The sequence below is a fragment of the Archocentrus centrarchus genome, chromosome 3 (genome assembly GCF_007364275.1).
Source record: "Archocentrus centrarchus isolate MPI-CPG fArcCen1 chromosome 3, fArcCen1, whole genome shotgun sequence".
NCBI classification, from domain to species: Eukaryota; Metazoa; Chordata; class Actinopteri; order Cichliformes; family Cichlidae; genus Archocentrus; species Archocentrus centrarchus.
The window spans coordinates 479,324-505,995 of NC_044348.1; the positions used below are offsets into that span (position 1 = coordinate 479,324).

General features: G+C 39.9%; 1 protein-coding gene across 2 annotated transcripts in view; it reads right to left on the reverse strand.

The window, feature by feature from the left end:
* Positions 1-8: 8 nt before the first annotated feature.
* Positions 9-26,672, reverse strand: part of c1qtnf4 (C1q and TNF related 4) — a 43,410-nt gene continuing 16,746 nt past the window's right edge. For both annotated transcript variants that reach the window (XM_030726413.1, XM_030726412.1), the window contains exons 2-3: positions 4,936-5,297; positions 9-3,832 (exon numbers count right to left, since the gene is read on the reverse strand). In XM_030726413.1, coding sequence (XP_030582273.1) covers positions 3,023-3,832; positions 4,936-5,292 — 1,167 coding nt within the window. In that variant the 5' untranslated portion in view covers positions 5,293-5,297 and the 3' untranslated portion in view covers positions 9-3,022. The remainder of the gene's footprint in view (positions 3,833-4,935; positions 5,298-26,672) is intronic.

The window sequence follows — 26,672 nt, forward strand, 5'->3', positions numbered from 1 at the left end:
ACATGGATGAGCAAGTTTGGTGTGGAAGAACTTGACAGAGACTGTGAGCCAGGCCTTCTTGTTCAACATCAGTGTCTGACCTCACAAATGTGCTTCTGGAAGAATGGTCATAAATTCCCGTAAACTCTCCTTAACCTCGTGGAAAGCCTTCCCAGAAGAGTTGAAGCTGTTATAGCTGCAAAGGGTGGGCTGACATCATATTAAACCCTATGGATTAAGAATGGGATGTCACCCAAGTCCATATGTGTGTGAAGGCAGATGGCAGTATAGTGTAAGTACAAAGACTATCAAAATCTGAAAAAAACAGAAAAAATTAACAACTTTGCTCCAAAACAATTGAACATTTCTATCGCCATCTTTGCAGTCAAAGAATCCTCTCGTGGTGCTCAACATTCTTTGGGCGCCATGACTTCCTCTTACAATTTCTCTATATAAAAAAAAAAAATTCTTACATTTTTTTTAAGCATTATTCAAAGTCTGAAAAAGTTCAGGCTTCTGGTATGCAACTTGTGATATGCAGGAATAGATTTTGCCACTGAGGGATAAAACCTTTGTATCTTATTTTTTAAGGATTGTTTTACAGAATACAGTCAGCTTGAATTTATGAGGATTTTTGGCTCTATTTTAAAGATTCTGTCCACCCAAATAATATCAATAATATAAAGTTTTTCCTTCTAACTGATGAATGTAAGTCAATTCATCATTTCTTTATAGCTCTATTTTTGTTCTCCACCAGCTACTGAGGAAACTATGCTGTGTTAAATGCACATGAGCTATTCTTTAATTTAGTGTTTATAGTAGCAAATATTATATTTCCATGAAAAAGCTGCATGTTGTGTTTGGAAATTACTCTTTACTACTTTAAGCAACATTTTCTAATAGCACACAGTCATTTATGTCATCATTAAGACCAAAATACTGATTAATGAAACTAATGTCAGTTTGATATTTTAATCTTCAGGAAGCAAATTAGCCTATTTGTCATAACTGGCGTGTTTAGATCATCATTTATACCAGAACTTTCTTCTCATGAATTTACAGCCAGTTAACTGTAATAAAAATGTAAATGCTCAATAAAAGTGAAGTATGATTTCACATGGTGCCTCTCCAACAGAGAAGGTGATTTCATAAAGTCAAGGTTCATCACAACTTGAACAGCATCATCTTTTCCCCCGGTGGCGTGAAATTAAACAGACATGCATATTATAGCAGCCTGGGAGAAGCAATTAAATTTTCCCCACAGTGGTTCTGGAGACATGAATTAAACGCTGCTAGAATTAGAAATCAAATTAAGGTCCAGATCCCCGCAGGCGCAGAGGTGGCATGTGGTCAACAGTCTGATGGATATGGAGTCTGCACATTTCCACAGCGATGTCAGTTTTGTCCCGTCATGCTCTTCTCCTGCTGTGGCCAATTTTGGGGAGAGAAACACCAAACTCCCAAATGAAAAGAGAATTTTGACACGAAACACAGTTTATATCGATTCACATGCCTCTAAAGACAAAGAAAGTAAAGACACTTTACCTTACGAGCAGAAACACCTTTGACAAGAAGAACAAATGCACTTAGAGGAATATTTTGCTCAAAAAAATGAAAAATTCAGTGATTATCTACCACACCTTTATGCCACGTAAATCTCCACTATGGGATCACTGCCTTATCTGCAGCTCAGACTTAAATGCGCATGCATAAAGATTTTGAATTTTCATTTTGCTCAGTGTACATTTACTCAGACACTGTACTTAGCAGTTTGAGTACTTGCTTAAGTACGCAATATGACTCTTTCTTTCTAATTCTGCAGCACATTACACAAATATACTTTTTTACTGCACTATATTTATCAACACATGCTTACAAGTTTTTAGAGAACTCATATTCAAAATACTGTATAATATAAAGACTATATAATTCCCTAAAATGTGGTACAGTGGGCAAATTCTGAACATTTCTAGTCATTTCTAGTCTAGTCACCTCATTTAAACACTTGGTGCTGTGATGTAGTTGGAAAGTGATAAATGTGCTTATTTGTCAACAACTTGAACTCTTTAAGCAGCCACCTCCTGAGTTATAAAGCATGAAGCCAACATGGAAATGCCAACAACTGCAGTTTCTTGAATGGCCACTTGAGGCTGACTATAAAATCCCAGTGCAGCAGAAATAAACAGGTACTGGTACAATTTATTTTTTTTTGTCTCTACAACTAATTTTCCTCTTTGTGTAGAGAAACTGTCTTGCTCAATTTCAAATATGTCTCTAGCTAGGCCTTGGCTAATTTGAGGCGTTGGTGTCTTTTGGGCCGTTTTCAGTGCAGCTATCTTTTTTTTATTGCACTAACTCCCTTTGATTCAGTTTTGGTGAGTGACATTCTAGTATGTTATGTATATAGTACTTGGCATTAATTATAGTGTATCCATGTCTGCACCTGTGTGGATGCAGCTTGCTAACCTAGCTTTCTTTCCTAACTTGATAGTGTCAGCTGATAACATAGCACTCCACCCTCTTGTTGCTCCTTTTTTAAAAACATTTTTGTGTTTTATAAATGTTTTATATGCTGAGAGAGACAGAAAGTAAAGCATTACCATTATATCCAGTAATTATTATAAATAATATAACAGAGTTTCTGTACCATGGACACCTTTAATATGCTGATAGACTGAGTGGGTTCACTAACAGTGAACACAGAATAATTTTGTTTTTGAGCTGTATAAAATGCATGAAAGCTAACTGATGAGCTAACACAGAGGTGAGTGAGTAATCACTGAATTTTCATTAAAGAGTGAAATATTCACATCTGGCAAAGTCATATCCTGGGAAGCCAGTGGCTGAAAATTGATTTTGTTAAGCAGTGCACTCAGTCCAAGGTCCCTGTGACTTTGTGAAGGAATTCATATGAAGCAGAAAGACAGCCAAAGCAGCATTCATTTGGAGTGTAACTCCCCAGTGCCTTCTGTGAAATCTGAAGACATTTCCATCTTGCATGAATTCCTCCAACAATGTTCAGTCCCTAGCCAAAGTGCTGCAGCTAGGGTTTCTTGTCTGCATATGATTGGCTGGTGGCAGTATTGGTGGTGGCAGTGGTAGCAGGGAAATCGGGGTATATCAGAAAGCCGGTAAATGTGATGTACTTGGCATGGTTGCTGTAGGCACCAAATCCATCTCTCTGGTGGGAGTAGAGCCAGACTGTGTCTCCCGGTTTCAGTGACAGCATCAAACTCTGGCTCTGCAGAGCTTTCTCGCCCTGGCTGTCATCATAAATCATCGCCTGCACCTCCAGGCGGTTCTTCATCAGCTTGACGGACAACGTCTTCTGGGGCATCTTGCCCACGTTGAAGGAGAAGAAGTACGCCCCAGGAATGCGGCAGGTGAACACTCCCTCCGTCACGTTAAAGTCTTCTCCGATGTTGACAAACGCCGTGTCGAAGCTCACTGGTTGGTGCTGCGGCATCCCCAGTTGGTTTACACCCACAATGCTTTGGGTGCGCCCAACTGAGAAGGCAGATCTCTGGTCGTCCTCTTCATCCTCGTCCTCCTCCTCTTCCTCTTTAATTTGCAGCTCCTTCTCCTCGTCCCTCGTTTCAGATCTGATATGATCTGTGGCCTGGTTGTTGTTCAGCAGTGGGATGTTGTCCTGCAGGGGCTGCTGGGAGTCGGGATGCTGCTGGTGGTGATGGTGGTGTGTCTGGTAGCCATAGACATCGGGGTAGACGAGGTAACCATTGAAGGTGGTGTAGTGTCCGGTGTTGCTGTATAGCGCATAACGAGGGTCACCATGGAGACGGAGCCAGACGGTGTCACCGAACTCTAGCTGCAGCATGACGCTCTGGCTCTGCACCTGAGGAATGATGCACACTGTTATCCCAGTGGAGTCATATCTAGGCCTGTTTTACATCAACAACAAACACATAATCCAATCATCTACCTCACACAGCCCTTCATTTGAGGGAATAATCCCCTCTGATCTGCTTTCATTCCCCATCCCTATGCAAACGCACCCTGTGTGAGTGCTACCACAAGCTCTGACCTGACCGCTGTAAATATTTCCTCAGGGAGAAAAAATACACCTTGAAAGAGATTATTTCAATCAATAATGACATGCCTGTCTGACTGAAGTACCACATTTTGGGAAATATGTCAGCTTGATTAGATTTGAAACTTATGCATTTTTTGTTTCAGTGTACATCAAACAATCACAACATTACAGTGCAATGACCTGCTGGGAAACCTTTGGTCCTGACATTCATGTGGATGCCACTTGGATGTACCAGACAAAGCACACATGGCAACGGTATTCCTTAATGGCAGTGGCTTCACTCAACAATGGATAATGTGCCCTTTAACTTAAGATGTCCTGATAATAAAACTGTTCATTTATGCCAGTAAATTAACTTTACCCTGCCAGCTCCTTAGGACAGACCCATATGAGAATAGCTTTGGTGTCCTGCCTCCTGTAGGCTCTACCTAGCCACAACACACCTTCTAGTGTGTTGTGGCTAGGTAGAGCCACTACTTCCAGTCACTACTGGAAATACTAGTATTTCCAGTAGTGACAATGCTAAACTGTTTTTGTTACTTTTCTGTCATTCAGTCTGAAATAAACCTTTCTATTAGGTATTTATTGTAGAGGAGGATTTGAGCTTTGAGCACTGGATTTCCATCATAAAAGTTAACACTATCAGTCTGCTAATTGTGAGGCACAGATAGAAGTGGGGGTGTGTTGGGCTCGGTGAATCTCTGCATACACAGACATTGATGAGAGAGAGATACTGGGGAGCTTATTTCCCACTTTACACCCTCTGCCAGCGAGAGAACGCTGAGTAACAGTTAAGGTCAACCACATCCTGTAAATCTAGTAATCATAATCAGTAATTAGTGGACATAGGGGGATGGATATCTGATGGGCAAAAAAAAAAAAAAAATCAGAGCTCTGAAACGTACCTTCCGCTCCTCTCCTGCGTTTTCTTCATACACGATGGCCTGCACCTCGTTCCTGTTTTTCATCAGCATCACAGACAGGTCCTTATGTGGAAACTTTCCCACTGTGAAGGAGAAGTAGTAGGCCCCGGGAATACGACAGCGAAACAAGCCAGACTTGGCGTCAAAGTCCCCACCGATGTTGACATAAACAGTGTCAAAGGTCACAGTCATCTTTGGCCCCCCTTCCATGCTGGAGGTGCGAGCAACTGAGAAAGCTGAACGCAACTCTACATCATCGAGCAGACGGGCAAAACCCCACACACCACCCACATGATTCAGGCACAACAGACCAATCAGCAGGCTGGTTAGGAGCAGCATCTTATCTGTAGAAATTAAGAAAGGAGAGACGTGTTTACCTTATTCACAGATTTGTAAAAATGTAGTTACACAAAAATACATTCTCAGATCTTTCAATCCTGCACCTGTGACGCGGCTGTTTTGTTTTGTTTTGGGTTTTTTTTCAGTGTAAAATACAGAAGTTTTACTTAGATCACCTAGCAAACAGCAACATGTAATCGATAAGTGACAGGGAAGTTAGGATAACTGCACCGCTGCCTGTCTTTGGTTTGGTGCAAGTACTTTCTCTCTGTTCCTTCCACAATGAACCTAAGTGGGATTTAATAAATAACCCTGTTTTGTTCAACCTGATTTAACACAGCATCAATTCAAGCTCCCTGAAGCCTTGTGTTCATTAATCTTGTTGCTCAGTGATTGTAACTTTTGTAATGGTTGTGTCATTCATTTCCACAATGTTGTATTACTCCTCCTTCACATAATTTTATACACCAGTGCTCCTCTGTGCTCATTATAGATTAGTAATTAGTAGACAAACCAGAACACATTTTTGTGGAGAAGAGTTCCACCAGTTTTTTTGTTTTCCGTTAGTTGTTTCTTAACTGCTTACTAAACTTTGCTGTGCTATCATTTGCCCATTAGGCAGTCGATAACTTCCTGATTGTATCTGAACTGCTCGTTATTTTGGACAGTTTTTGATGTAGGGTACTGAGGCAGTATAGTCAGTAGAAAAGTCCAGAATTTTAGCTTTAACATCACACAGCAAAAATGCCCCAACTATCTGGATATTAATAAACAACAAAGCTTCAACTCTTAAGCGAAGACCAAGATGACCATTGTGCCACTAACCTGTTGGTTAGTGATGTCAAGCTGAGGCTTTGGGCCATCGCCATCATGATGTTTTTCAAAAGCAAGATATGATGAGAGAGGTGTTGGCCTGACACGAAACTGAGGGATCTTCACCCGCATATGATAGTAATCAGAAGTTACTCATGCCCTAAATCACACCTTGCTTTATCATCCTTTTTGACTCTAATGGCGACCATAATTTACAAAATAAGTATCATGATGCCTTCAGTAAGACTTGAAACTAGCGATGGAGACCTTAAACATATCAGGAAAGTGTTTCCTGAGGACATAAATCACAGAAGCCAAATGGTCACTTTCTTGTAGACTACTATACAATCAGATTTCTTTCTGCAGTCAAAGAAGGTTTAATGTACTTCCACATGGATGTGGCTGAAATGTAAAGCCACTCTTTTTTTATGGTCTACAGTGGAGGTGCATGTTTGGGAGTTATTAAAACCATACTGGACAAACAGCATCACAAATGATGCTCATACTGTGCAGCAAGTATACATTTGCACATCAAAAAGAACAACAACAAAACCCCCAGGCAAAATAGGTTTTAAATGTGCCTGAAAGAAAAACACATGCAGTCCCAGAGCTGTTTGAATCATTCAAGCAGTTCGCTCTTAGTAGAGGAGGTATTATGTTCTTTATTAGTAGCGACAAGCTCCTCATTGTCTCATTGTCCTCCTATAATGAGCCAACAGGAAGTAGACACACACACACAGGTGGAGCTGCCAGGGTTCTCAAAGCTCTGTCAAAACAATAGGACACAGCTTAACATGTAAGGAGTAGAGACCCAGGGGAGTGGTCTCAATGTTCAGCTGATGCTGCAGTTTTCACAGCCTTCATTTAGCATTTCAGCTCAATTTAATTTATATAGCATCACATCACAACAACAGTCGCCTGAAGGTGCTTTATATTGTAAGGTAAAGACCTAACTGCAACAATAAGACGACTCCCTATGAGCAAGCTCTTGGTGACAGTGGGAAGCCTAAGAAGCCTTTGGGATGGAGGTGAAACGTCTTCTTTTTTCAAGCTCCAGAGGTGACAGTGGGAAGGAAAAACTCCCTTTTAACAGGAAGAAGCTTCCGGCAGAACCGAGCTCAGGGAGGGGCAGTCATCTGCCGCAACCAGCTGGGAGTGAGGGGAGGAAGACAGGACAACAGACACACTGTGGAAGAGATTATTAATAACTAATGATTAAATGCAGAGTGGTGTTTAAACACAGAGTGTTAACTAAGTTATTGTAAGGTCTTTAGCTTACAATGCAAAGCACCTTAAGGCGACTGTTTGTTGTGATTTGGCACTATATAAATAAAATTTAATTGAATTGAATTAAGGGAAGCTTCAGGGTCACCTGATCCAGCCTTAACTATAAGCTTGATTGAAAAGGAAAGTTTTTAAGCCTAATCTTAAAAATAGAGAGGGTGTCTGTCTCCCAAATCCAAACTGGGAGCTGGTTCCACAAAAGAGGGGCCTGAAAGCTGAAGGCTCTGCCTCCCATTCTGCTTTTAAGTATCCTAGGAAAGTAAGTCAGCAGTCAGAGAGCAAAGTGCTCTATTGGGGTGATATGGTACAATGAGGTCTTTAAGATATGCTGGGGCCTTTTATGTCATACAGACATAAATAGAGATGCAACTTAAGAAAACAAGAAAAACCTGTCTACAGCTATAGCAGCTCGGCAAGTATGCACTAAGGCAGTAATGTCTAAATGCTAACATGATGGCAAATAACTGTTAAATTTGTTCACCACCTCAGTTTTACAATTGGATTTATTAAATCTTAAACCAATATATTATAGCCTATTCAAAAATTTCCTTGCTAAATAGTGTGGATTCACTCTGGGTTAAGCTAATGTATTCCTCACCGTTTGCCTCCATTAGAAACAAATAACATGTTGTCTTCATCCTTTCCTCTTGAAAGGGGCACTAGGCAGGGATGCCCCCACTCCCCCCTGTTATTTGCTATTGCAGTAGAACCTCTTGCCATCTGGTTGCGTGCTGAGGAGGGTGTTAAGTGTATTCTCAGATCTGGTGTGATCCATAAGGTGTCCCTCTACGCGGATGACTTGCTTTTATACCTCTCTGATCCTCATATGTCGCTCCCAGTGCTTTTTGACATCTTAGAACACTATGGCAGAATTTCTGGTTACAAGCTCAACTACCAGAAAAGCCAATTATTTCCTATAAACTCTCTAGACAGAAATCTTCCTAGTTTAGTTTCACCCCTTAAAAGGGCAGATGCAGGGGTTTTGTTATTTGGGAATATTTATCTGCCCATCTATGACTAATATGATGGACAAGAACTTTTTACCGTTAGTAGAAAGCATGGAGAAAGATTTTAACCGGTGGTCTTTATTACCATTGTCTTTATTAGGGCGGGTGAACCTGGTCAAAATGGTTGTTTTTCCCAAATTTTTGTACCTTTTCCAACATATTCCTATACTGATCACAAAGACATTTTTTGATAAACTGGACAAAAAGGTATCTCAGTTTTTATGGCTCAAAAAACCTGCTAGACTTCGTAAATCTGTGCTACAGTCCCCAAAATCTGAGGGTGGTCTCGCCCTTCCCAACTTTAGGCAATACTACTGGGCAGCTAATATACAGAAACTCTTATACTGGAGGTGCGATGGCAATGCTTCACCCGCTTTGGTGCAAACTGAAAGAGCATCTAGCTGTTATTCTCTGTCCTCACTACTTTGTTCTCAGCTTCCTCTTCCTCTCTCCCTAGTAGAAGATAATCCCATAGTTAAGGGGACACTAGCTATTTGGACCCAATTTAGGAAGCAGCTTGGCCTGCAAGGACCTTCGATACAAATACCCATAGCTAAAAATTGCAATTTTAAACCCTCGGTTACTGATTTAGTTTTCAGCTTGTGGCATAATAAGGGGATCAGGAGTGTAAAAGACCTCTATACCAACAATATCTTTTCATCCTTCACTGAACTTTCATCTAAATTCCAATTGCCCAATTCTCATCTGTTTCACTTTTTTCAGGCCAGAGATTATGTTAAGAAGGTGTTTCCATACTTCCCGAATCGACCTCCTGAAACACTTTTAGATACTCTCCTAGAAATAGACCCACAACGGAAAAAATGTATTTCATTTTTATATAAGTTCTTTGATAAGAAGACTTCAAAGTTTGCTGACTTAGTTAAAATGGCACGGGAGGAGGAATTGGGTGCAAAGGTGTCAGAGGAACAATGGGAAGCTGCCATGAGTTTAATTCACAAGTCCTCAATCTGTGCCCGACATGCTTTGATTCAGTGCAAAATATTTTTAAAAGTGCATTACACAAACGCAAAGTTAGCTAAAATTTATTCATCTGTTAGAGACGCTTGTAATAGGTGTGGACAGTCGCCGGCTAATCATACCCATATGTTTCGGGCTTGTCCTAAGTTAAGTGGGTTTTGGGGTAACATTTTTAAAACACTCAGTCAAGCATATGATCAGCCAATCTTCCCCAATCCTCTGTCAGCTATATTTGGCATCCCTCCAGACCCGGACCTCTCGCGTTCTTTGAAACACGCTTTAGCTTTCACCACCCTTTTGGCTCGCAGACTTATTTTACTGAAGTGGAAATTGTGCATTCCTCCCTCTTATGACCACTGGGTGAGGGAGGTTCTCTATAACCTCAAGCTGGAAAAACTAAGATTTTCTCTTAAGGGTTGTACCAGCAAATTTATGAAGACTTGGAGGCCCTTCCAGTCTTTAGTAAGCACCATCATTCTGCTCCCTGATACAGAGGAAAATTAGGCTTTTTTCTTGTTTATCTATTTACTTATTTCTTCCTTTTTTGTGTGTGTGTGTGTGTGTTATGTGTGTGAATGTATGGATGTGCGAGTTCATGTAGCGTTCCTATGTATAGTTAGAGAAACTGGATCTCTGCTAGATATCAATCTTGTGTTTGGACCTAGAGTGGGAGTGTTCAGGGTGGGGGGTGGGAGTGAGGGGGTTAGGGAGAAATTAGCTTACATCTTCTTCTCGTTTTTCCTCTTTGTGACTATTGCTGTTTCAGTGTTCTACTGATTAATATTGTATGTTAAGCTGTTAAAATTCAATAAAGAAAGTTGAAATAAATAGTGTGGATTCTGAAACGGTAATAAACCATCCATTTACAAAACAGTTTATGAACAGGCTTGGGGAATCTTAAAAAAATTAAGTCCAATTGTCTCAACAATATGCTTCATTATTTTCCACAATCAGAAGATCTTCTGTCATCAGAAAGTAACACATCTGTCATGACTCGAAGAAATGCTTTGGCATGGCACCTTCTTAATTTGGTATGGTATCACAAGCAATGGGTAATGTCTTTGCCGGCAAGAAGAGAAGGCTGTAGAACTAATGATTCAGACCTATGGCTCTGATTACATTCAGGCAACTGCTGTTATGTTATGAGCCATTCTTAACCATTTAAAATGCACCGTTTCCATAGAGAAAAATCAAAAGTTTTGCCCTGCTCTGCAATTTTCACACTTCTTTTCACAATTATAAAAATAATGTATTAATTTGCAATCAAAAACCAAGCGACATGTATGGACAAAAATTTAAATAAAAAATTACAATTTTGACCAGATTATCAAATTTGATGACACACAGGTTGAACAGTATTATCATACATACATTTATTATCAGAATCCATGTGGAACAATATCTGTAACTTTTCTTTTATTCCAAAATTATTTTGTAGAGTAAATACTGCTTTAGTCTTAGGGAGCTATTATTATTATTATTATTATTATTATTATTATGTTCCCCCATGAGCCATTCATATAAGTACTATTCATTTATTTTAAAGACATTAGATGGTGGTACTTGATAAAAATGGATGTGATAATTTTTTTAGATTTTAAATAAGCAGAAAGACATAAATGAGCAGTTCTACAGGAAACTAGCAGTCCATTTCTCTTGTTTCACTCTGATACCAAACCAGTGGCACAGTTTTTTGCAGACTGATGAACCTCTGCCCATCTTCACTTCTGTGAAACTCTGCCCCTCTAAGCAGGCCCGGATTAAGGTGGGTCTGGGCCCCGGGGCAAGGAGATTGCAAGGGCCCCCCCTCCCCCCCTCCCGCTCCAAGCCCATACCAACACCCCCCCCCCCCCCCCCCCGACACACACTCCCCTACAAAAGTCTCTTTCTGCTCTTCCTTCGTGCAAAATCATCTACCAACTCATCAAAGTTCAGCTGTTGCACAAACTGTGATTCAATTGCAAGAAGTGAGAGGGAGTTCAGACGATTTTGGGTCATTTTCATCCTGAGCTCATTTTTTATTCGAGCCATTCTGGAGAATGACCGTTCCCCTTCACAGTTCGTAATTGGCAGAGTCAAGAACAGTTGAAGTTGCCATATCCTGTAGCCCAGGGGCCCTTTGATTGCTGTCCCCCTAGGCGCTCTAGTCGCCGTACTGCATAGCCCAGGGGCCCTTTGATTGCCGTTTCCTGTGGCACAGGGGCCCTATGGTTGCCATATCCCGTGGCTCAGGGGCCCTTTGATAGCCGTCCCCCGTGGCCCAGGGGCCCTCTGATTGCCGTCCCCCGTGGCCCAGGGGCCCTCTGGTTGCCATATCCCGTGGTTCAGGGGCCCTTTGCCATCCCCCGTGGCCCAGGGGCCCTCTGATTGCCGTCCTCCGTGGCCTAGGGGCCCTCTGGTTGCTGTACGACATGGCCCAGGGGCCCTCTGGTTCCTATGTCCTGTGGCTGAGGGCCCTCTGACTGCTGTCACTCCCCCCAGCCCATTTCAGTTAACCCTTATAGACTAAAGAAGTACAACTAAAGAAGATCCTAGGGCTCTATCGCAATCAGCATCGACATCGGTATCTGGATTGTTGTTGGGCCCCCCCCTGGGCCCCCTGGATCCATGGGCCCCGGGGCGCCAGCCCCACTCGCCCGGTCGGGAATACGGCCCTGCCTCTAAGATATTCTTTTTTATACCCAATCATGTTACTGACCTAATGCCAGTTAACCTAGTACCACTTACTTTTCCAGACTTTTGTTGCCCAACTTTTTTGAGATTTGCTGCTGCCATCAAATTAAAAAAGAGCTAAAGGTCTCAGTTGAACCATTTGAGATGTATTCTGTTCTATTATGAATAAATTATGGGTTTATGAGATTTGCAAATCATTGCATTCTGTTTTTATCCTCCCGCTTATTGTTGTCATATTGTCCATCTGTCTGGGCGTTTGTCCGTGATGCTTTCCAGTCTATAAACCACAAAACCACAAGCAGTAGAGCCATTAAATGTGTGTTCTTTACTCTTCAAAGATGTGCAACACAATATTCATATTCCTGGATGTTTATTACCCTTTGTACACTTTGGCTGGATTTATCTTAAGTGGAGATTAAACACCATGGAGGATTTCAGGCCTCCAAATGAGGGCAAAATAGTTTTGCAGAAGGTAATAAGATGTCTGCTGAAGGCTTTTCTGTTATGAAATGGGGCTGTAATGTTATCCAGACTTCTAAATGTATTTTATATTTTCAATAATGGCAGGAGGACATCCCCATCAGTGATGGATTTTGTTGTTTACATTTTACACAATGTTCTTTTTGGAACTGAGGTTATCTATTGAATGTACTTTGAGTGGTTCAAATGCACAATCTTAGATGTATAGACCTCAGATTCACAGCCTGACACAAACAAATATAAAATAGCTTTCCACATAAAGGCTGTGCATATACAGGCTTTAGGAAGTCGGAAAGCGGTCAGACTATTTTGCTCTGTGAGGGTTTTTACTGGCTGTTATTTAATAGAAGTAATTGCTGCTTATTGTATGGAATGTGCTTATGACTGCCTGGCATTGTGGTAACTCACCTTGTGTGATGCACTGTCTAAAGTGTATATTTGTTAATTTTGTTCTTCTAGTTGCAGTGTGTCACTTGTAAGCTTTGGAAGTTATTTACTGGCGAAACTAAATGTTCTTCTTGTATGTTTATACTAAATCGACCTCTTTAAATGGAAACTAATTATAGCAGTTAATTGTACTTAAAGCACTGAGGCACAACTGATCGCTTCTGTCTGATTACTTGTCCCACTGCAGCAGGGAGAGAAATCCTTCCTGCATGAGCAAATAGTGCTGCAGTCACAGCTCGCTGCAGATATTATAATTTTCCTTTATGAATCATAACACTGCTTTTTTTGTTCATAGTCTAAAAAACAAAAACAAATAAGGAAAACCACAAAACAGATGATGCAGCAGTTAGGCTTGTTCATGTAATGGCACCTTACATTAAGAAATAGTGTTTGTCTATGTAATGGCAGCAGCTTTAACTAGTCATGTAGATACTCTGCACTGCAATCCATAGAGAGTTTAACGCTTCAGGTTCAAACAGTAATGAAAGAATAGATCAAACAAACTTCCTCCATAATGAGCACCCATGGGAGTGAAGCACAGAGTGGAGCAACAGAACAGAGCAGAACAGAAAGGAGTGGAGCCGAGTAAGTCCATTCAAGAATAAAGAGTACATTGGTGTGCATTTTCAAAGAATGTGACTAATGAGTCACTTTCTACCACCCTACACAGTTCCATAGTTAAACTGTACACCAAGTGCACATTTCTTTTTGACATTTCATTTGATTTTTGACTTACCTGCATAAGTTTAGTGTCAATATGTCCATTGTAAGAGTGCAGTTACAGTTATATGATTATATGCTAGCTGTACCACACTGTAGCCTAATGCTATTGCACAGTAGTGCTTTGAGCTAAATGTCAGTTGATGATGCCAACAGGTTGATGTTAAAATAGAACTACTGTGCTTAATTTCCTTATTTTCTGTCAATCATGTGCTGTTACAGTGTTTGAGGGTTATATGGGAAAAATGGTGATTTAGCGCCTGTATAATGCCTATTAACCAAAAAACCCCTTTAAACAGGTGAGGCATTCTATGAAAATAGCACAATTTGAGCCCCTCTCACCTCTTTAGTTGTATTTTAATAAATAGATTACCAAAAATTATATTTAAACAGATTTAAATGTACATTAAAATGTTTTATTTGATATAGTGTAAAAAACTTGAACACTATTTTATCCTTTTATGGGAAATAAAATAGTTTTTTCACTTGACAACGCCTATTTAGTCATGCCCCTCAAGGCATAGATAAAAGTATACTTTGAAAATACCAAATGAAATTATTAAATAAATGAAGAAATTTTGATATCAACATAAATATCTATTTGTGCTCTTTTGTTATTGATGTATTTTTTTCCAGATTAACTGTTAATTATTCATTAAAATCACATTATTCAGTTCTGTCTCTGGCTAACCCCTCAACCCCTTTACATGAATGGTTCTCCCCCCATAAATACAATGGTATGATCCATGATAGAATGTACATCAGAAAGTAACATCACTGAAGTCTTTTGGACAACAGGATAGCAGAGAAAGGTATTTTGGTCATTTAAGTTTTTATATTGAGGTCGTCAAACTCGGTGACTCAACACCGTAACATGAATAAAAGATAGAAAGCTATTACTTATGGAAAAAGTGGTTTTTATTTCAAGAATATGTAAAAATTCTTAATCTCATGGATGCCGTGTGCTCTCTCTCTGGTATTCACTACATGGAGCAATGGCCATTTTGTGCAAAAATCACAACCCTGTCACACTCAACCCCGTTACATGTTTTATTCTAATGGTTTGAGAGATCGTGATAATAATAATCTATAAAAATGGAAAAATAATCCATAAGATGGGAAAATGTGTTTTTCTGATAGTTAACTATGTCCTTAATGCTGAGGGATATACATACACATAATACATTTTGGTAAAAAATTTGAAAATATCAAAGTCCAATTTGAGCTATTCTCGTAGAATGACTCAGGTATAATGTTTAGCATGTTAACTATGTGAGCATGGTGGCATGCTGACATTGTGCATAAGCAGCACAGCTTCAGTTTAATCTGGTTTTGATAGAATTGGGTGGCACAGCACCACATTTTGTTAGCAAAGTTGTGAACTTGCTTTTCACTCAGTAGCAGTGGCGCCCAAGGCTCATTGCAGTAATAAAACTATGCCAAAATGGCATCATGCCTTTAGGTTAAAAATAAATATTACTGGTGGTCATAACAGAAACCTTTGGGTCTTTAAACAATAAGCAATTAAAATGAAGCGTTGGCCCAGATATGAGTTATCCAGATATCTGCTGGCAGCAAAAAGCCTGAAGATAATGGCTGTTGCCTGCAGACGCTCAGTCATCACAGGATAGCTGATTTCCACATTTGTTCACTCTGCTGTTGAGTGTTACACTTTCTCACTACACTACAGGCTGAGACAGATGAGGCGGAAGTGGTCAAGTTGCTATGACTGAAATGAAACACGACATTAAATAGACTCAGTCAGAAGTGTAACTCATTGACAGTGTATGATATTGATATTGGCCGTGATATTCTGAAACTGAGACCTGTAATAATAAATATGAATCATTTTCAAATATTTATCCTTTCTGGAAATGGCTTTAGTATTATGTTACTGAAAGATAATTATGTTCCTCTTGAAGCTCAACAGCTTCAACAGAGCCTTCACAAGTTAATTACCCTGATGGTGTGTGTTCTTGTTTCAAGAGCAGATACATTCATTATTTTTTCTCTCAACTGCTCTGTTTAACCTTCCTGCAAATTATACCATATGTTAATTTAATGTGACTGCTAGCACTCAGATATGATGGCCAATTACGAGTGCCAATTGTAGAGACTGAGGGGAAACCATCAGACTAACATCAGCTCTGATAGATAAAATAAGGGGAAATGTATTATGTTAATAAATTAATAAATTTGACTAATGCCATGAATTCTATTTACTATTTCTTTCTGCTAATTACTAATCTCCAAATGTCTTCTCATACACCAGTTTATCTGTCTCTGTTTAACTGGGCTAAAGCTACAATCCCCTCAGGAACAGCTTACCAGTCCAGCAGCTTCCTTCAGCTTCTTCTGAGGGGAATACCCAGTCGCATGAGCAGACTGGGAGATCTAATTTTCCCAGTGAGTCCTCGATATGTTCTTTTTAACAAAGGAAGTCTGTTCTTTTACGTGCCAGAGGATTTACTCTGATGTGCTGGAGTAAATAAATCTCTTTCCTGTCCTCATTCCTCTTAAATACTATATGTGTTTTCAGGCTTTTTGTCTGAGGGTAGCAACAGATGTAGGCCAGAGCTATGCTGACAATTTGCAGAGATAATCAAAGTTTGCATACACTGTAGAATCAGATGCAACAAAATGAACATATGAGGAGCGAGCTTTGTCTGCATGTCCCTCCCAAACTTTGAAAGAAGCTACAATAAGTAAAAAGACCCATGTTAGTGCTTAGGGCATTTAGAGGGATTTGTGTGTGTCAACAGCATTTTTATTCTCCAAAAACTGCCTCTTTTGTTTGGCCTTCAAACTGCTTGGTAGTTTATCTATAGCTGTCTAGATATTTATTGAATTGCTGAACTATTTCCATGGTATGTATGAAGTTTGCAAATAATTCCATCAGTGTCAGTGTCAGTACTAGCTGTTTTAAAGTGCCAGGAAACATGTTCTGGGAAAATCCACAGGGACGGAGTCATTACTCAGTTCACCGACCAACCGGAAGCAGGAGTTGGCTGTGACATGATACATCTAATCCACCGTGCCTACATCCATCTGGCTAGGACAGGAGGGACTGTCCAAATCATGCTCTTTGATTTCTCCAGTGCCTTCAGCAAATTTCAGCCTGTCCTACCGAAGAAGAAAATGACTACCCTGCACATCGATGCGCCTCTGGTCCCTTAATCCTGTCCCTACCTTACAAACTGTCCCCAGCATGTTCACGTTTAAAATGGTATGTCACACACAGCTGTTAGAAGTACTGGAGGGCTGTAGGGAATTGTATCTTGTTACCTTTTTTCTTTACCCTGTACACTTAGGAGTTTGGATAAGATCACCACTGCCTACCTTCAGAGCTTGTCAGATGGATCTGCAGTCCATCAGGGGGGATTAGCTTTCAGAATACCGGAGGGTGGTAGACCGTGTGTGCTGACATATCTGCAGCTCAACAGCAACAAAACAAATGTACTGATATTGGACTTCAGGAGATACAGGATTGCTTCTCCTCGTCTTTCCATTAGGGGAAAGATAGTGGAGATGGTATAGGAAGGGCCAAAGTTGACTCTTGTACCTGTGGAGGCTCCAGTGGCATTTTCTAGAGTGGATGACAAAAGACTTATATAAATGTATTAAGAGGACTGGCTCAGTTTTGGGTGAGAAATTGTATAATCTGTCAAAGATTTTTTAAACTCTTCTCCAAAATACATTTTTTCCACCTTCTTGGCCTTTGATTAGGCAGAAAAGGAGGTTTAAAATGGCTAAAAATGAACAAAAAGAGTGGGGTAATTAATTCATTAAAGGTGCCACAAAATACATAAACAGTAAGCAGTATGAATAATCTGTCCTTTTTCCATCATGTGGTTTCCCACCTTTGCAGTGTTGTTTTCTGCCAGTTTAACTTCATGCCATGCACCACAGTGGAAATTCTGTATTATCATAGAAGATGAAAGGTTGCATGCCTCAGTGACAGTGGCAGCAATGTTATCAAAAGGACTCTGATCCTAGAGGGGGATCGATCGATGTCTCAGCTGAGCAGTCACTGTCTGTATGGACGGGGGACTCCCCACAGCTCAACTGAGTGATGCTTGAAGCAGCAGCACAGAACTGGTGGTGTGTTTATTCACCACACACACACACACACACACACACACACACACACATACACACTCACCATGGAAGTATAGAGAGTTGCTGTGAATTCTGATATTTGAAGAGGGCTCCCCTTCCAAAGGTTTCTTCCATGTTGTTTTTAATTACATAATAAAATCTGACTGGACAATTAGAGCAATTCTGTATCTTGCAGTTTACATCCAGTGCCAACGTTCTGTGCCACAACTCAAAAGTGGCCTTTTACATCTACTAAACCAGAGTCTATGTGTCATACCTGCAAATAATGTTCTTGTTTTCATACAAAACCACACAGCCCTTAAAGACAATAAATCTTTCAATTACAATGGCCACAGTAATTGTAACTGTAGAGGAGTCGGTAACTTTGCACTTGCTAAATCTTTTGTAGATATTCAGGGATTTGTATGTTAGTCAAGACCACTATGGATAAAAGAAGATAGTTTTTTCTATATACAGTAATGTGTCTTTGCCAACATGTCTTTGCCTTCCATTGCTATATTGCAATGTGCATACATGGAGCGCAAGGAGGTGGAGAAGAAAAGCACCAAGACTCCTGAACTGAAAGCAGGCGCCAGTGACAACAGATATGATGTTGATTAATTCAGTCAAGTTAAGTCATGAAAGAAGGAATTGGATTGAGGTGGGTTGCAAAGCAGCTTGTAGATGTAAGCCAACTATACGCAGGGTAAAACAGCTTAGAGATTAGCCATTTGGATGTATAAAAGGATATCAACTGAGCACGATTTCATAGCCTCCCTGAACAAATTGTTTCTCCAAATCCGAGTAGCTTTGCCCAAAGATTCATATTTTAGGAAAACACTAGATTGAAAAAGATCAGAATTGGCTGTTGAATTGAATTGTTGCTTTGCACATTACATTTTCCTTGAATCTAAACTTAAAGTGCTGTAGAATCTTAAAATGCGGTTCTTGTTGTGGGGTTGAAAAAGAAAAAGAGCTGGCATTGATGTGATGGACTCAAAGGGGTTTTAAATAATCATTAGGAGTTTAAGAGCATGTCTTCTTGTTCTTTTGGTGTTAAAAGGACATAATGATTGTTTGTAGTCAGCTATCGTACTCAAGTCTGTTCCTCGTGGAAAAGTACTGTTGGGAAATAATGTTTTGCCATCTGATCTCCAGGATCTACAAAATCTCTGTGACTGTGATCTAAGGAAAAGAGAGAGGGTGCAAAAGAGACACTGAGGGACACACCACCCATTATTTGTGTGTTTTCCAGACAGCAGAAGCATGTGAGCCGAACGGCTTTTGTCTCCAAAAGGTCAGCCTATGGAGGATTTCAAAACCAGCCTTATTCTTAGACTGACCTTCATGCATTTTTGAGTTCATAGAGAGGCTTTTGAAACTGCCTGATAGACTCGAGAACTGCCCCTGCAGCACCATCAAAATTTAGTTAAAACACTAAACTACAAATGCGTATCTGTGTGGGTGTCTTTGTTGTGTCACGGATTGCACCCCAGTGAACCAAATATCCTCAAAGAATCCTTGGCAGGTTCATTGCTTTACAAGCTTTGTCTTTATTCAACTCTAATATCACCTCGCCGTCAAATTAAGCACCACCACTACGCTGTGCCAGTACAATCTGTGCTTCTAGTCCATCTTCCTCTCAGGTTGTGGTTCTCCCTGAGATATGCCCCGTGTCTAAAAATAGAGGGAGGAGAAGGGCTGATTTCTCCTCTCCAGAGACAGATCAATAACTGACGATTGAGACGGGGAAAGAAAAGGAGGACAGGAGGAGGGAGAGAAAAGGGAAGGTGGAGAAAGAGAGGAATGGTGAACAAATGTGGCAGAATTTCCTGGAGTGGATTTAGCTGTTATTTGAGTGGTTATCGGGGATTTAAAATACAGTAAGAGTGTGTGTATTTGTGTGTGTGCGCAAATGCGCGTGTGTGGCCTATATAACTTTGTGGTGTGGGTGGTAATGTGTGTTTTTCTGTAGCCTCAGCTGCGTAGGTTGCTGGTGGTGTGTATCAGAAGAAATGTGTGACTGTGAGTGTGAATTTATGTGTGTTTGCTGATTAAAATTGTATTTTTGTACACATGTGGGTTCACATATTTGAATCATGTTTGTTTCTGCCCTATATAATGTGGTTGTGGGTTCAACAGGGAATTGTATATATATGATTTTATTTGTGTATTCTGCAGCCCATGTGTGTTCATGCTTATGCACTGGAAAAGTCACAGTATCTTTTAGGGTTTTCAGAGATAAATAATGTGGTCAAGCACTAAATAGAGTAAGTTATACAACATATTTCAGAATATTTCAGGATCTTGAGCTGTCTTGGCTCTAGTTAGATCTTGCTGAAAAATAAGTATGTTGAAGGTCATAAACCAATATATTGTGAGCTTTTCTAATTTTCTTTTACTGTATGACACGCTCACCTGTGCATGTGTAATTAAGGTTTAATCTACAGAGGAATAAATACCAAAAAGGGAATATATTAAAATAGATTAATTCCCAGAAATTAGGTATATAAAGCTACGCTGGGTTAAATATGACCTTTTTTCTCCCCCAAGTTAGAATATTTTTGTAGTGGCTATATTTTTATGCAAATTCCCAGCAAACCTTTAAATCATTTTCATTACCCTCTTGTCACATTTATTTATTAGAAAATGAATGAATGTCAGTAGCAGACAGAATATTTGGTTTCTTGGAGATTTTTTTTCCAGTGTGTGTTTTATGTGCCGGTGTACGGGCGCAGGACATGCATGCTTGACAATGTTTTTTTGTGGTTGTGCACTGAACCGTTTGTTTCTTTGTGTGTGTGTGTGTGGATGTGTGTGTGTGTGTGTGTGTGTGTGTGTGTGTGTGTGTGTGCGTGTTGTGTGTATGTGAATCTCTCTTCCATGCTGGGCCATCTGCTCTAGGTGATAACAGACACATTAGCCCACAGACTGAAGCAAAACAACCACTCTCCAGCGTTCTCCGGCTGGCTCAGGATGACTAGTTCATATTACCTTTAAGTCTGCTCTGAGAAACCTGTTAATATGTTTTCATTTTTCCTGCTGCACTGCACAAGCTGTAGTGTCATCATCATCCATTTAACCCTCAACTAGGCGCTCTTCAACTAATCTAAGGGCTATGATTGGAGTTATGTAAGTGTTATCGCTGTGGCTGAAGGTTTCTACTTGTATGTAAATTATGAGCAGCACTGTATATAATAACCTAACCCGAATGATGTAGGGCATTGCTTTCACTCAGGAACAACAACAACAACATCAAAATGTTGTTGTCAGCAGTTCATTGTTTTATTTCTCATATTGTGTAAGATTGGAAGAAAACTGACGCTGCATCTGGGATATTTCACAACGTCCTGACAGAAAGGCTGGCATGTTAAAAATTTCTTGAGTCATCCAAGATGGTTCTGCCACTTCAGTGTGGCTGACCAACATGAGCACAGTGAATTTTTTCCCCCTAAAACTCAGTTTTGTACAACTGTAAACAAGAAAAAGACAAAAAGGAACTGAAAAGCATCCTCTGTTGGGGCTGAGATCAGGTGACTGACCATTAAAGTATGTCCCATTTCTTTGCCCTGAGAAACTCTCAGGTTGCTTTTGCAGTATACTTTGTTATTAATCCAGTTTTGCAGCATTTGGCTGAATCTGAGCAGATCCCTGTACACTTCCCAATTCATTGTGCTACTTCTGTCAGCAGTCACATGATTAACAAACTAATAACTTGGTTCCATTGGCAACCATACATGCCCATGTCATAACATTGCCTCCACCATGTTTGACACATGGTTGATTTGGCCACTCTTAAAGTTTTTGCTGTCTCTGTTCATTTTCTTTTCTTCAGCCTAATGATGGCCTCCTTCATTTGCATCTATATCTCTTTGAACCTCACATTGAAAGTTGCAATGAAGAGATACCAAATGCAAGTTCAATACTTGAAATCAACTCCAGGTCTTTTATCTGCTTGATTTGTCACGGACTAACGAGGGAACTGACCTGACCTTGAAACAGCTTGAAAATGAAGGAGCGTGTATAAAAATGACTGTAACGCTAAAATAGTTTATGCAGTACTTTTGTTGGACCCCTCAAATTAAACTGTAAAGTGTGCACTTCAATCACATATTTACTGTTTGATTTCAGATTCCCTGTGGTGGTGTACAGAGGCAAAATTACAAAAATGTGTCATTGCCTAAAATCATTTAGACATAATTGCAGGTTGAACTTTGAAATCGTGTTGACAGCCAGTATAATGCAGTCTGCTATATTAATTTCCTGGAATTTTCTTGCTAGCGGCTCTTTCCTGTTGACATTGCTCACTTTGTGAAAGACAGCATGCACGATTGATGGGGAACAACATTTAGTCTGTCATGTCTTTCAGTCAAGGAAAGGGAAGATTTTTTTTTTTTACTCAATGATTACTTAACCTGGCACAGCAGACAAAAATATTGTGCAGCCATAACACTGAACAAAGTGACTTCATGTATGGTAAGTGGGCTTTTAAGCAACTGTGCAGATATATGTAGGCTTTTATCCCTGCACATTTAGCTTATTCTACAGTTCAGACCAAGTGCTTTTATCAGTCCCATTGCCGAAACCAGCAGGCAGCTGTTTTCAGCAAACAAGCTCTTGTCAGACCCCATCAGATTCCATCATGGTTGCAGAAATAATCTAGAATACTTTGGCCAGATGTGTAAATGAATTGTACAGACAAAGACCATGCACATGCTTTTTAACATGAACACGAGCTGGTATTTATGTCCAGTGAAAATATAACATAAGAACTTTTGCATTTCTTATTATCATTATATTTTATGTTTATGAACACATCTATCTACATTCATTTGTACAGTTTACCATTTTACAAACCTCACAGCAAATAACAACTAGATTTTATAGGTTCTCCTCTTCAACTTTCTTTTTTTTTTATTGGTAATTGTTACCTGCTTTCCTTCTGTGATCTAAGGTACTTTTTTGCCTCTTGTTTGTAGTATTTTCCCCCCTCTAGTAGCATCTTCTACCTTGAGCTTACAGGATTGATCGTCTCCATTACTTTTGTTTTTCTTCGGTAGCTTTTCTTCTGTTCTGATTCAAGAATTAAGAGCAGAGCAACAAACACTTCTCCTATGAGTGTCTCAGTTTCACAGTCTGTAAAATTGCACTAATACTTTTGATATTGTCTTAATTAGAAATTAGTGTTAAATAACTTGTAGTGCAAACAGTGATTCTGTATGCAAATGATGAAAAATGAGTGTCTTCTTCCATTTATTGCTAAAGACTGCAGTGGAATGGCTTGTGCAATTGCTTACAAGCTCACAATGACTAAGATTTATTGGACTGTGTTCATGAATGGCTTTATAAATCCTTTGAAAACAAAGTGTATGTACCTTTCTGTCTGTGTGGTTTCACCCTGCTTTAGCTGTAAATCTACAGAGTTGCCTTCATGTGACAATAGGTGTGGACAAAATATTAAAACCTTGCATTTGAATATTTCATATCATAATGTGGAAATGGTGTTTGCTGCTAAAGTGACAATTTTCATTTCCCCTTTCCTATTTGTAATGACTATCACTGAATTTGTCCAATATGCCTTTAAACTTCAAAGGCCTGACTGCTCCCTTCAACCAGCATTTATCTTTTGCACCAATGTGCACGGGGAAAGTAGAAGACTTAATTTTAATCATCTTAACCAGCTAGTGCTCTAATTGTGTGTGACCGAGAAGGTAGGAACTGTAACTGCCCTAATAAGAGCATTGCTATCGCACTTTAAAACTGCATGGTTCAATTTCCATGGCAAGAGTTTTGGTTAAGCAAAAAGAAGATAGTGAGCAGCTGATCCAGTCTCATTGTGTAATCCATCTCTCTTTTTTTCCCTTTTCCTCTGAACAACAGTGTTCTCTCTCTGTAATACACCCACCCCCCACCCCACACAGACACTCATGTACACACTTCTTCATTAGATCAAAGCCACACAGAGAACTATTGTTCCATTGTATAGGCCAGTGTAACTGCCTTCAAATGCTGAAAGAAAAAGGGGAAAAAAGCAGCTCTCATCACACATGTGCACACAATCTCTTGAATTTCAGCAATGTGCACAAGCCTTGAGCCACCCTTCATTTGTTTATATTTTACTAGGAAAATAGGAAATAGGTGCAGCGGTTTATTGAAACATGCCCCCCCCCCCCCCCCCCCCCCCCCCCCCCCCCCCCCCGCGACCCTGAATAGGATAAGCAAAAGAAAATGGATGGATGTAAACATAAATGGAAATAGAGTATATGAGGAAAAAACAGAGTTTGGACAATTCTAACAAGCTTGAAAGTCAATATTTAGTATGACTTCCTTCTTTATTCTTCAATACAGCCTGAACTCTCAGGCAGTTTTCTTGTACTTTCTTTAAGCAGTCTTCAAGAATTGTTCTCCAGGCTTCTTGAAGGACTTTCAAAGCTCTTCTTTGGATGTTGGCTGCCTTTTGTTCTGTTCTCTGTCCAGATGATCCCACATTGCTTCAATAATGTTGAGGTCCGGGCTCTGGGAGACCATTATGACTCCATTCCATTCCGTTCCATTGTGTGTGTTTTCTATGCAGGTATGCTTTTACTGCAGTGTGTTTGTGATCACTGTCATGCTGAAAAATGAAGGCGATGCTAATCGGATGCTTTCCAGATGGCATTGCATGATGGATCAAAATCGGAAACTACTTTCGTGCATTCATAATTCCACCAATTTTAACAAGATCCCCAACACCACTGACAGAAATGCAGCCCCAAACCATGACAGAGCCTTCATTGTGTTTTATAGATGGACACTTACTGTTGTACCACTCACCTGACCTCTTTTGCATGTAATTACATTGATTTGAACCAGGAATTTTGAATTTGGATTCATTGCCACAGGCAACTGTAGTTTGCATGAAAAATGATTGTTACAAACATTTGCCATTTACTCTTTGAGCAGCAGTGCAACTTAAAAAAGTGTGACACAAACCAGAAATGGAGAATGTTCACCTTCAGAGTAAAAGTTGTGCCTTCCTGCAGAATCCAACATGCTTCAAAAGGTGAAAGTTCTCATTTTCCAGTTTGTGTTTCACTTTTCAGTTTCACCACCTGGTGAGTAGTTTGCGAGTGTTTGCAGACAAATTGGCACCTTCCATGAAAACTACTAAAGACTTTGGCAACCTGCTAGCAACCAAAGCAATGTCAGGTTTCTGGTGCAACACCTTATACCTCTTTGCAGCCAATTACACAGTAGTGATAGCTAGCAACCTCCGGCAAGCACTCGCCAGTTTTTTGCGGAATACATGCTTCTCCCCAGTGATTCGTGGTTACAAAGGGCTGACTGTTCTGTAGTCCTGCATGAATCTTCAGCAAAACACTTTAATCGGTTTGGCGAATACACAATTTTGCACCCGCTGCCTGACCAGGGTCTAAGGTGACCACAATCAGACTCCATCTCTATAAATGACATTGAGAAATTACTATTGGTCCTATCATCACACTGCTTGGAATAAAGATTTTGACTGATTTTATCCAAATTAAATTCATAACTACAAATGTGAAACATGCTTTATTTCACAAAGCTTCAGTTAAAAATCCATTATAGTAAGCTGCCATGTCTAAAAGTTATTCTCCACTTCTTGTATCCAGCCTGAAAAACAGGAACCAAAGTCATAGGTCTCCATTTGTTGACATGTTCACCCACTCTTAAAGGATGAAACATCTTTTGCTTTATGAGCTGGAACAACCATCTATCATGAAGTTCCAGCTCAAGGCCAGCTCCCTCCTCCTGTCCTCTAAACATAAAGGGGTGTAGGCTGCTGATTCCTCCGCTCCCACTGTCATCTGAGTAAAAAAACTCCTTTGAAAATGACTTTCGCTGGAACTGCAGCATGCAACCTTGAAAGCCACAGAATCAGCGAGAGCAGGTCCAAATCCAAAGGCTGCTGAGAGGAGAGCAGCTTGATGCTGATGAGAGAGAAAAAAAAATCACTGTCTTTTCACACTTTATGTTTAGTGTTGTGGATGCTAGAACCACATAAATGAGCAAAAATATCAGATGCAGGAGAAATGAAGGACAAGCGAAACAGACATAGTGCTTATTTCTGAAAAATCATCTCCCAACTTTTTTCGTGTGTAATCTCATCAACTGCCTTGACTGCAGATTAAAGCAAAATCCATCATCACTGTCATCATTGTTTCAGGGAGTCATTTTTATGAAAATATCACATTTACAGTGACATTTTCATTATGTTTCAAAGGAAATAATGCATTCAAAATGCTGCCTTTCATCTTTAAAAGTCCTAGAGGTGCTTTCTTTCAATAACAGAGTGGAAACAATGCACTCATACTGTTGAATCTGCAGCTTTCCTCCACTTTACAGAATTTTAGCACACTGTTTTTAGCTGTCCATGCAACATCTTTAGTGTTCTGGTTCAGTCTTTCTGCTCTTGTGTGTTCCAGCTGCACTAGACAGCCATTTTCACCCAAAAAATGTAAAGCAGTATAGGTGCACTAACCTGGGCACCAAACTACAGTGAGCATCCAAGGCTTGACTATAAATCAGGGGTCAATTTGAGATTTAGCAAGTAAGATGATGCAAAAAACCAAAAATACTCACTTAGAAATAAGTCTTGTAACTTGTATTGGGGGCACCATTACACTTTTCTTTGTGGATAGGCTATGATCAGCTCCTGCTGCCTCAGAGTTTTAGTGCTTTTGTGGATTTATCCAGAATAATTCTAAGAGAAGGACAATGACATGGCACTCAAAGAACCAAAATGGTGGTTCTGAAATTGAAATGAAATGTAATTTAGTTAATGTTTCAAAATAACTGCCAGGAGGCATTTCAAGATGGATGTTGAGTTTCTAGAACTTGTTTCTAGACTATGATTTTGCT